General features: G+C 38.1%; 1 protein-coding gene across 1 annotated transcript in view; it reads left to right on the forward strand.

Annotated features, from left to right (window-relative positions):
• Nucleotides 1–10,431, forward strand: part of SH3GLB1 (SH3 domain containing GRB2 like, endophilin B1) — a 55,135-nt gene extending 44,704 nt beyond the window's left edge. The window contains exons 10-11 of the mRNA XM_007946177.2: nt 9,466–9,694; nt 10,324–10,431. Of these exons, the coding sequence (XP_007944368.1) occupies nt 9,466–9,694; nt 10,324–10,431 (337 nt within the window). The remainder of the gene's footprint in view (nt 1–9,465; nt 9,695–10,323) is intronic.
• Nucleotides 10,432–10,875: the final 444 nt, after the last annotated feature.

Consider the following 10,875-nt stretch of genomic DNA (forward strand, 5'->3'; position numbering starts at 1 on the left):
CGAGGTGCCTCTGGGTGGATTTGATTCACCAGCGTTTTGTGTCATAGTCAAGTGCTTAAAAGTTTTGCTCTACCCGGAGACTTAGAAGGTGATAAATGCTATGGAGAAAAATAAAGTAAGGAAGTACCTCAGTTGTGGGTGGAGGTTTGCAGTAGTCACAGAAGGCAGATGTGAAAACACAGAGAGCAAAGCATGCAGATATCTGAAGGAAATGTGCCCCAGGTACAGGGTGTACAGCAAGTATAAAAACACTAAAGCATGAATGTAGTTGGCATGTTCAAGGAACATCAAAAAGGGCTTACTTGGAGAGGAATTGTAGCGGAAATGGGGAGCTAGAACATACAGAGCTTTGAAATCCATTGTACAGACTTTTGCTTTTACTCTGAGCTGAGGAATCATTGAAGGATTTTGTGCCAAGGAGTGACATATTTTGATTTTAGACTTTAACAAAATCATTCCAGCTGCTGTGCTGAGGATGGTAGTTAAAGGGACTGAGTGGAAGCTGTCAGATTGTTTGGAACCTATTGTAGTAATTTGGGCAATAATCAGTCAAGGGATGATGATGGCTTGGATCCAGGGTAATTAGTAGATGTGATGAAAGTGGTCCAATCCTGGATGTACTTTAATGGAGGTGTGGTTAATTAAAATGGGAAGTAACCATAGGAGAAGCAAGTTTGGTGGAGGATGTGGCACATTAGGTGTATCAAAAGCTCAGTTTTAGACATGTTAAGTTTAAATGTCTAGACTTCCGGTAAAATGGAGGAATAGGGAGACAAGTGACAGACCCTCTTCAACAAAGAAAAGAAAAACCAGTTGACAGAGATACAGAAGATAATCCTGGAGCCCTGAGCTTTGAAAGGAACTATACAGAAGTGGATTAGGCACGAGCTAGTGGAAAAACCTGAACGAAAACAGTGAGTACAGAGACGGTCGGAGCTGCAGACTGTCAGCCACTCTTGACGGGACCAACAGCCTGAATATTTCCAAGTGGTGTTGGGACCTGAGAATTCAGGACCTAAAGATCAGCCCCAGTCACCAAGAGCTGCAAGGACAACTGTGCTGGTGGCCTATGACTAAGAAGGGAAATAACAAGGAGGGAGACAACCTGAGCTGTTGACTTTCCTCTGTCTGGAGGGCGCAGCCATTTTGATTGTTTACACGTGGCAGCCATTTTGAATATTTGAAGTGACTGAGGGCACAGCCATTTTGAATGTTTACAAGCGGTGGCCATTATTTAAATTGACTGAGAGCGCAGCCATTTTGAATGTTTACAGGCAGTGGCCATTTTGAATATTTACCAAGGCGCAGTCATTTTGAATGTTTACTAGCAGCAGCCATTTTGGATATTTAAAGTGACTGAGAGTGCAGCCATTTTGAATGTTTACAAGTGGCAAACATTTTGGATTTTAAAGTGATAGCATTCGCATTTGGATTCCAGGGACCTAAGAATAGGCTCTGTTTGCCAAGGTCAGCAGGGACATATGAAAGACTGAAAACAGGAAAGGAGACAGGTGGTGTGTATATAAGTGCTGTCACCTAGTGAATAGGGAGCACAGTACCCGTACCCTGTTTGCCTAGATAACATACAAAGAAAACAAAAATCATGGGCAAGTCACTCCAACATACAATCACCAATTAAATATAAACACAGAAACATCACAGTGCCTAGGAGACAACAGAGCATTACAGTCCACACAAAGAAGCAAAATAAAGCAAACAAGGGACCAGGATATAGACCCAAAACACATCCCTGAGGAAGATACAGCATTGGAACTCCCTGATAAGGAATTCAAAAGAAGTATATTTAGGTACCTTCAACGAATTGAGAGACAGATCAAGGAAAAAACAGAGAAAACCCTAGAAGAATTTCAGAAGACAAACAAGAACAAAATGACAAAATAAATGAAAAATTAGAAATGATACAAAATCTAAACACAGAAATTCAGAAGATTAATACTAAATTTTTAGAAATAGGTAAGACATTGAATGGGCAAAGGAGCAGAATTGAATCTCAGTGGAAGACAGATTTAGGGAGATTGAAGGCAAATACCTGAACACTTATTTGGAAATGAATCAATCAGAAAAAAGATCAAAACAAAATGAAGAAAGCCTAAGGTTCATGTGGAATACCATCAAAAGGAATAACCTATGTGTAACCGGAATTCCAGATCAAGAAGAGACAAATAAAATGACAGAGAAAATTGTTGAAGATTTGTTGGAAGAGAATTTTCCTGGTATGGTGAAAGATGAGAATATATCTATTCAGGAAGTCTAGCGAACCCCAAACAGGATAGACTCCAAAAGAAAATCACCGAGACATATCATCATCAAACTTACCAAAACCAAACACACAGAAGGAATCATGAGAGCAGCACAGGAAAAATGAAAAGTTACCTACAAGGGGCAACCAGTAAGACTAAGCTCGGATTTCTTGGCAGAAACCATGCAGGTGAGAAAACGATGGGATGGTATATATGAAACATTGAAAGAGAAAAGTTTCTAACTAAAAATTATGTACCCAGCAAAATTGTCCCTCAAATATGATGGTGAAATTAGGACATTTCCAGATAAACAGAAATCAAGGGAATTTGTTAAAACCAGACCAACCTTACAAGAGATGCTAAAGGGAGCCCTTTGGACAGAGAAACAGCAACAGCCACAACAACTGACTATTAACAGACATGATGATATAACCCAGAAATTAACCCAGCTATGAAAGTATCCAAAGTAAAGAAGACTACGAGATTGTAAAGAGGGAACCAGAGGCATCAATTGACAAATGAGGACAACTACAAACCAAAAAGAGGAAAAAAAACTGTGTTGTTAACAGAACTTCTAGATGGTAGGGAAATCAAGACAACTAGAAGATAGAATAGACTGTTCTAAACTTGGGAAGAAAACTAGAAATCACAGGGTCAAAGAAAAATGATAAACCTTCACATCAAAATAGAGGACCAACATAAATATTCACCAAATACTAAAACGATAGCAATGAAGGAAGTGATAACATGATTCATAAATAAAACGATCTCAGCATAGAAAATTATATGGAACAAAGAAATTGACACCATGAAAAAGCACATAACAAAAATGACAGCAACAAATTCATATTTGCTGATAATTTCCTATCTGGCAAGGGACTTATCTCGAAGATTTATAGCAGAAGAGTTGGATGACCAAACTATGGTACATACACATAATGGAATAATGCTATGCAGCACTGAAGAATAATGTAGAGTCTGCAAAACATTGCATAATATGGATGTATTTGGAGGACATTATGCTGAGTGAATGGAGCTCTGGTAGCATAGTGCCTAAGGCACTTGACTGCTCACCAGAAGGCTGGCGGTTCAAACCCACCAGCCACTCCTCGGAAGGAAGGTTGGGCAATCCTACTTCTGTAGTGATACTGCCTCAGAAACCCAAGGAGGGGTCGCTATGAGTCGGGGCCGACTCGACGGCAAACAACAACAACAACATGCTGAGTGAAATAAGTCAGTCACAGAAGGACAAATACAGTATTAGTTTGTTGTTGTGGAGGGTCAAGGAAAGGTTTATATATGGAGGGAAACTTTCTTTGTTGGTTGCCAGGGGTGAGAGGGGAGGAGAGGAAACACTGAAAAAAAAAATGCATTGACCCATGTCACTTTAGTTTTGTGTATTAGTGAAATACACAAAAATTACTGTACATAAATTATATTTCAATAAAATGCATTTAAAAAAAAAGAAAATGGAGAGGAATTAGGACAGAAAGTTTGGAGAAATCTTCCAAGGGTAAAGAGGAGTAGAAATGAGGCCATAACCAAAGGAAAAAGTGGGGTCTAGCAGCTTTCTCTTTGTTTTTTTTTAAGAGAAATAAGAGTGTGTTTGTAAGCTGATGGGAATGGTGTAGGACATGAAGAAAATATGAGTGAGGAAGAGAAAATGGCTGGAGTGATATACTTGAAAGGAGATGAGATTTTGTGCACAAGTGAAAAGAGTTAGCCTTAGGTGCATAAACAGTTCTTCTGTAGCAATAGGAAGGATGACAGAAACGTGGAAGTTTACTGATTATTCCCTAAGTTAAAAAGGAAACACGTTCATCAGCTGAGTGCAGGGAGAATTGCTCAAATTATGAGGAGAGGCATTGTTGTTAGGTGCTGTCGAGTTTTGTCTGACTTAATATCACCCCTATGCACAGCAGAACAAATCACCGCCTGGTCCTGCACCAGCTCCATGATTCTTATACTTGAGCCCATCATCTCAGCCACTATGTCAGTCCATCTCATTGAGGGCCTTCCCCTCTTTCATCGACCCTCCACCTTACCAAGCATGACACCCTTCTCCAGGGAATGGTCCCTTCTGATAACATGACCAACGTAGGTGAGACGAACTCTGGCAATTGTCGCTTCCAAGGAGCGTTTCGGCTGCACTTCCTCCAGGACAGATCTATTAGTTCTTTTAGCAGTCCTTGGTACTCTCAGTATTCTTTGCCAGCACCACAACTCAAAAGCATCAATTCTTCTTTGGTCTTCCTTATACATTGTCCAGCTGTCACATGCATATGAGGCGATTAAAAGTATCATGGCTTGTGTCAGGCGCAACTTAGTCCTCAAGGAGACATCTTTGCTCCTCAGCAGTTGAAAGAGATCCTTTGCAGCTGACTTGCCCAGTGCTATACATCTTCTAATGTCCTGACTGCTGCTTCCATTGGCATCAATTGTAGAACCAAGCACTGTGAATTCTTTGACAACTTCAATCTTTTCTCCATTTATCATGGTGCTGCTTATAAGTCTAGTTATGAGGATTTTTGTTTTCTTTATATTGAGATGTAATTCATACTGCAAACTGTATTCTTCAGTCTTCATCAATAAGTGCCTCAAGTCATCCTCACTTTCAGCAAGCAAAGTTGTGTTGTCAGTGTATCGCATGTTGTTAATGATTCTTTTTCCAATCTTGATGCCATGTTTTTCTTCATATAGTCCAGCTTCTTGGATTATTTGCTCAGCATATAGATTGAATAAGTACGGAGAGAGAATACAACCCTGATGCACTCCCTTCTTGATTTTAAACCATACAGTGTCCACTAGTTCTGTTCGCACAGCAGCCTCCTGATCAATATACAGGTTCCTCATGAATACAATTAAGTGTTCAGCAATTCCCATTCTTCTCAGTGTTATCCACAATTTGTTATGATCCACACAATCAAATGCCTTTGCATAGTCAATAAAACACAAGTAAACATCTTTCTGGTCTTATGCCTTGACCCAAGATCCATCTGACAGCAGCTGTGATATCCCTTGTTCCAGGTCCTCTTCTGAATCCAGCTTGCACCTCTGAAAGTTTTTTGTCAGATATCCTGCTGCAACCATTTTTGAATTATCTTCAGTAAGATCTTGTGTGCAATATTAATGATACAGTTTGATAACTTCGACATTCTGTGGGAGCACCTTTCTTTCCAGTCAGTTGGCCAGGTAGCTATCCTCCAAATCTTTTGGCATAACCAAGTGAGTGCTTCCAGTTGGACATCCGTTTGTTGAAACATCTCAATGGGTATTCTGTTAATTCCTGGAGCCTTGTCCTTCACCAATTCCTTCAGTGCAGCTTCACCTTCTTCCTTCAGTACCATTGGTTCTTGATCGTATGGTACCTCCTGAAATGGATGAAGATCTACCAGTTCTTTATGGTACAGTGACTGTGTATTCCTTCCATCTTTTGATGTTTCCTGCATCATTCAGTATTTTGCCTATAGAATCTTTCAGTATTGTAGCTCAAGGCTTAATTTTTTTCCCCTCAGTTCTTTCAGCTTGAGAAATGCCGAGCATATTCTTCACTTTTGGTTTTCTAACTCCAAGTCTTTGCATACTTCATTAAGTAATTGGCTTTGTCTTCTTCAGCTGCTCTTTGAAATCCTCTGTTCAGCCCTTTTATCTTGTCATTTCTTCTTTTGGTTTTAGCTGCTCTCCACTTAAAAGCAAGTTTCAGAGTCTTCTGTCATCCATTTTGATCTTTTCTTCTTTTCTCATCTTTTTAGTGACCTCTTGCTTTCTTCATGGATGATGTTTTTGATGTCCCACAATTCTTCTGCTTTTTTGGTCATTAGTGTTCAGTGCATCAAATCTATTCTTTAGATGGTCTCTAAATTCAGGAAAGATATATTCGAGATCATATTTTGGCTCTCTTGGACTTGTTTTAATTGACTTCAAGTTGAACTTGCATGTGAGCAGTTGATGGTCTGTTCCACAGTCAGCTCCTGGCCTGGTCTTTGCTGAAGATACTGAGCTCCTCCATCACCTCTTGCCACAGATGTAGTCAGTCTGATTTCTGTGCACTCCTTCTGGCAAAGTCCACATGTATAGCCACCATTTGTGTTGTTGAAAAAAGGTATTTGCAATGAATAAGTTGTTTTCTTGCAAACTTCTAGCATGCTATTTCCAGCATTATTTCTGTCACCAAGGCCAAATTTTCCAACTACTAGTGATTTCTTCTTTGTTTCCAAGCTTTGCATCCCAGTCACCAGTGATAATGAACACATCTTGATTGCATGTTCAGTCAATTTCAAACTGCAGAAGCTGATAAAAATCTTCCGTTTCCTCATCTTTGGTTTTGGTACTTGGTGCATAAATTTGAATAATAGTAGTATTAACGGGTCTTCCTTGTAGGTGTATGGATATTATCCTGTCTGACAGCATTGTACTTCAGGACAGATCTTGAAACATCCTTTGTGATGATGAATGTCACGCCATTCCTCTTCAAATTATCATTCCCAGAATAGTAGATTATATGGTTGTCTGATTCAGAATGGCCAAAAATAGTCCATTTCAGCTCACTAATGTCTGGATTATCAGTCTTTATGCGTTCCGTTTCATTTTTGACAACTTCCAATTTTCCTGGATTCATACTTCGTACATTCCGTGGGCCTATTATTAATGGATGTTTGCAGCTGTTTCTCCTCAATTTGAGTTGTGCCATGTCAGCAGATGGAGGTCTCGAAAGCTTTACCTTATCCATATCAGTAAGGTTGGTTCTAGTCTGATGATGCAGCTCTTTCCTAGTCATATTTTGAGAGTCTTCCAACCTAAGTGGCTCATCCTCCTGCACTGTATTGAACAATATTTCTGGGCTATTCATAAAATTGTGTAGTTCTATATCAGACAGTGTTTCTCTGCTATTCAGAAGGTTTTCTGTGGCCAATTCTTTGAGAAGTGGCTGGATCCTTCCTTCTTCCTAGTCTATCTCGGTCTGCAGGGTGCGCTGAAACCTGTGTATCATGTATAACCCTGCTGGGTTGGAGACACCGGTGGTGCAGCATCAAACCAACAGACAAGTTTATCTCCCTTAGCTGTTCAAAACCTCGCAACCCTCCCCTTACATGGATCCCTGCCTCTTTCCTGCCACTTGGGAGTGGGGCCTGGGTTCTGAGAAAAGGCGAGAAGGTATGAAATAGTCACCAGGAACATGGAAAGTGAATGGACTAGGTAAATGTAGAGTACTTGCCAGGCAGCATTGTGCCCACATGAAGTTTCTAGTTATAAATCGAATGTAAGACCCAACAACAGAGTTTTGTATTTTTATCCATCACAATAGATGCATGAGTATTGAGTAGGCAGATAGTGGGTTTTTTACCAAATGAGTACAATAAAATGAGGAAGTGTAGGAGATGAAGACATATGCAAGGGAATGATAATAATAATTACCATGGATATGAAGGCCATATTGGTAGCATAGTCCTGGTAGCCTTGTTCACGTGAGCACTAAAAAGATAAAGTTGATAATAAGAGGATGGTATTCTTAGAACTGTGCTTATTGGAAGGGTTTGTAGTTATTGGAACTAAAAAGGTTTAGATGTGACCATGGGAATGGGTGGCTGAACTGAGGTCAGGCACAAGATCACTAAAACAGTTCATGGATCTGAGAGGTTGAAGTGTTAGAAGGATTGTCTATATGAATATTAAAATTACCAAGAATTAAGATAAAGTATCAGTGAGCCAGCAGAGAAAATCTTGTAGAAATGAAGGGAAGGAATACGAGGGGTCTGTTGATAATTGCAACTAAAAGAGATCATGGGTAGTATATAATCTCATAATGTGAAATTCAGACATTGGGTAGCGTTGGTTAGGGGAGGAGAAAAGTCCAGAAGTGTCAATGAGGAACATGGAACACCTACTTCATCTACCTCTAGGTAGAGGAGAAATGAAAAACACTAGCATATAAGGTGGTGGAGGGAAGTTTTAGAGAAGATTTGGGTAATTTTGCTGATGGCTGACTGATTTTCAGATGGCACAATAGTCATAAAGAAAAGAAAAGCATATTTTCTGGGGAATGAATTTTACCCAGCCTTACAAATAACATTTTAACTAATGGATTTATTAGAACTTAAATATGCATTTTCACAGATAATTTCCAACTTAGAAAAGGTTGGCTTAGAATGATTATAGACCAACAGTTTTATACTTTTTTCCATTTAGTAGTAATGGAGGCAAAGTAGCCTTACAGTAAATTGAAAATTCTGGTATTCTTGGAATTGTTTACAAGCATGTTGAATCACAAGAGTTTTACTGATTTCTAATAAATTTTTTTTTTTTTTCCCTGAAGAATAGAGGACAGAATAAACTTGTGAAATTTGCCTATTTTTCCAATGCATCTTTTATTTCACTGTGATTATTATCAATCATAGCATATTATTTGTATGTCCATTTTCTTACTTGTTTATGTGTCTTTAAAGGAACAATATAATTTCATCTTCATGTTTTCAACTTGTAGTAATGCTGGCCATATAGATGCTCAAGAAATTTTTGTCATTTCAATGAATAAAAAATGTGTTTGGTTTGGTTTCATTAAAGAAAAAAACAGGTTTCAAATAGTTCTCAAAGAATTAACTTGAGAAAGCTTCACTGATACTGTTGTTGTTATGTGCCGTCGAGTCAAACCTGACTCATAGCGACCCCTTCCTTGGGTTTCCGAGGCAGTATCACTACGGAAGTAGGATTGCCCAACCTTCCTTCTGAGGAATGGCTCGTGGGTTTGAACCGCCAGCCGTCTGGTTTGCAAGCAAGTGTCTTAGCCATTATGCTACCAGAGCTCCCTCACTGATAATGGTATCTTGTATTTAAGTGATTTTTCATTGATAATTTTATTTAACAGTTCATAAAGTGATAAAAAGATTTATAAAACATACCAGTATTCTTTCAATAGAGGTCTTTCAGCATGCTCTGGCAATAAATAGCCATTACGTTTTTTAAATGACAGCTTTGAAAAAAACTTCCAAAGATTTGTATTTGAAAAATACGTGTATTTTTTCTAGTATAATTGGCCAAAAGAGGAAAGGAAGTTAAATGACACACTTTGTCATTAAAGTACTATTATTAATGTCAATCTTTTTCCGAAGTGGAGGTTGGCAGAAAGTAAGCAGTGCCACCAAGTGGTTGTATTAAGGAACATTAATCACTTGGAAATAGGTAATTAGGCTATTTTTCTTTTCAACAGTTTCCCATCTAATTATCTTTGTAACAACAATCAGTCTTCAGTACCACCTTTACCACCTGCTTCATCAAATGTCATTGGCCCATCTACCATGGCTACAACAAGTGGGCTAGTCATCACCTCTCCTTCCAACCTCAGTGACCTTAAGGAGTGTACTGGCAACAGGAAGGCCAGGGTTCTCTATGATTATGATGCTGCAAACAGTAGTGAATTATCGCTTTTGGCAGATGAGGTAAGTAGTAATGTGGGTATGAAAAGAAAAACACATCATGCATTGACATTCCTTCTAGTATATAACAGTGAAAATTCCTTATTACATATTTGGAGTAAAAATTCCTTATTACATATTTGGAAATAGTTTGTCATGAATGATTTCATAGGTTTCAGATGATTGTATTAGTGTTCTATAAATTTTTAATTACTGTTCTTTAACGTAAAGAACTCTGGTGGCATAGTGGTTAAAGCATTCTGCTGCTAACCACAAGGTTGGTTGTTCAAACCAGCTGCTCCATTTGAGAAAGACAAGGCAGTCTGCTTCTATAAAGATTTACAGGCTTGGAAACCTTATGGGGTTACCCTGTCCTATCAGGTCTCTATGAGTGGGCATCAACTTGATAGCAATGGGTTTGGTTTTTTGTTCAGATTCTTTAACATAATAGAACATCACAGAAATATTTAAAACTTAACTGCTTCATTATGAAAGATAATAAAACTGCCTCCAGTAAAATACTTTGTCTTTTAGCAAAATTAATACTTACATTAACTCTTCAATAGTGAATATTTTAAACAAATTAAATGATTTTTTTTCCATGTGTTTATATTTTCAATATAGTTAATAACAGGAAATATTTTATTTTGTAGGTGATTACTGTATTCAATGTCACTGGAATGGATTCAGACTGGCTAATGGGGGAAAGGGGAAATCAGAAGGGCAAAGTGCCAATTACTTACCTAGAACTACTCAATTAAATAGGTGGACTGTGGAAAGATCACCCATCATGACACCATATTTATATATACAATTAACTCTTAAGTAAAGCAGGTTTAAATATCTCCCATGTTAATGTCTTGAGAGACTAAAAAGAAAATACCAGCCACCAGAAAGCTTTTCTGCCAGTAAAGTTGCATGGTAAATATTTCATTACAAAATTTAGGTTAGAGCTTCATACCAAGAATGTTTTTTTAGGAAATTCTCTTTCTACTGAAGTCTCACTAACAAACAGCTTCTACTTTTGAGCCCCAACTTAAAGCAGAGGAACTGTTTTCTACTGAATTTTTCATTAATGGCAAGCTTTTTCTTTTATGTAAAATAAATTTATTGTGAATTGATATCATTGACTCATTTATTAGGTATAATTAATAGCCAAAGAAAAAAATTAAAATTTGTTTAAAATGTTTTGGTTTTAGAAAAAA

Source organism: Orycteropus afer, unplaced genomic scaffold (assembly GCF_000298275.1).
Source record: "Orycteropus afer afer isolate SDZICR_OR568_19922 unplaced genomic scaffold, OryAfe1.0 scaffold00152, whole genome shotgun sequence".
NCBI lineage: Eukaryota > Metazoa > Chordata > Mammalia > Tubulidentata > Orycteropodidae > Orycteropus > Orycteropus afer.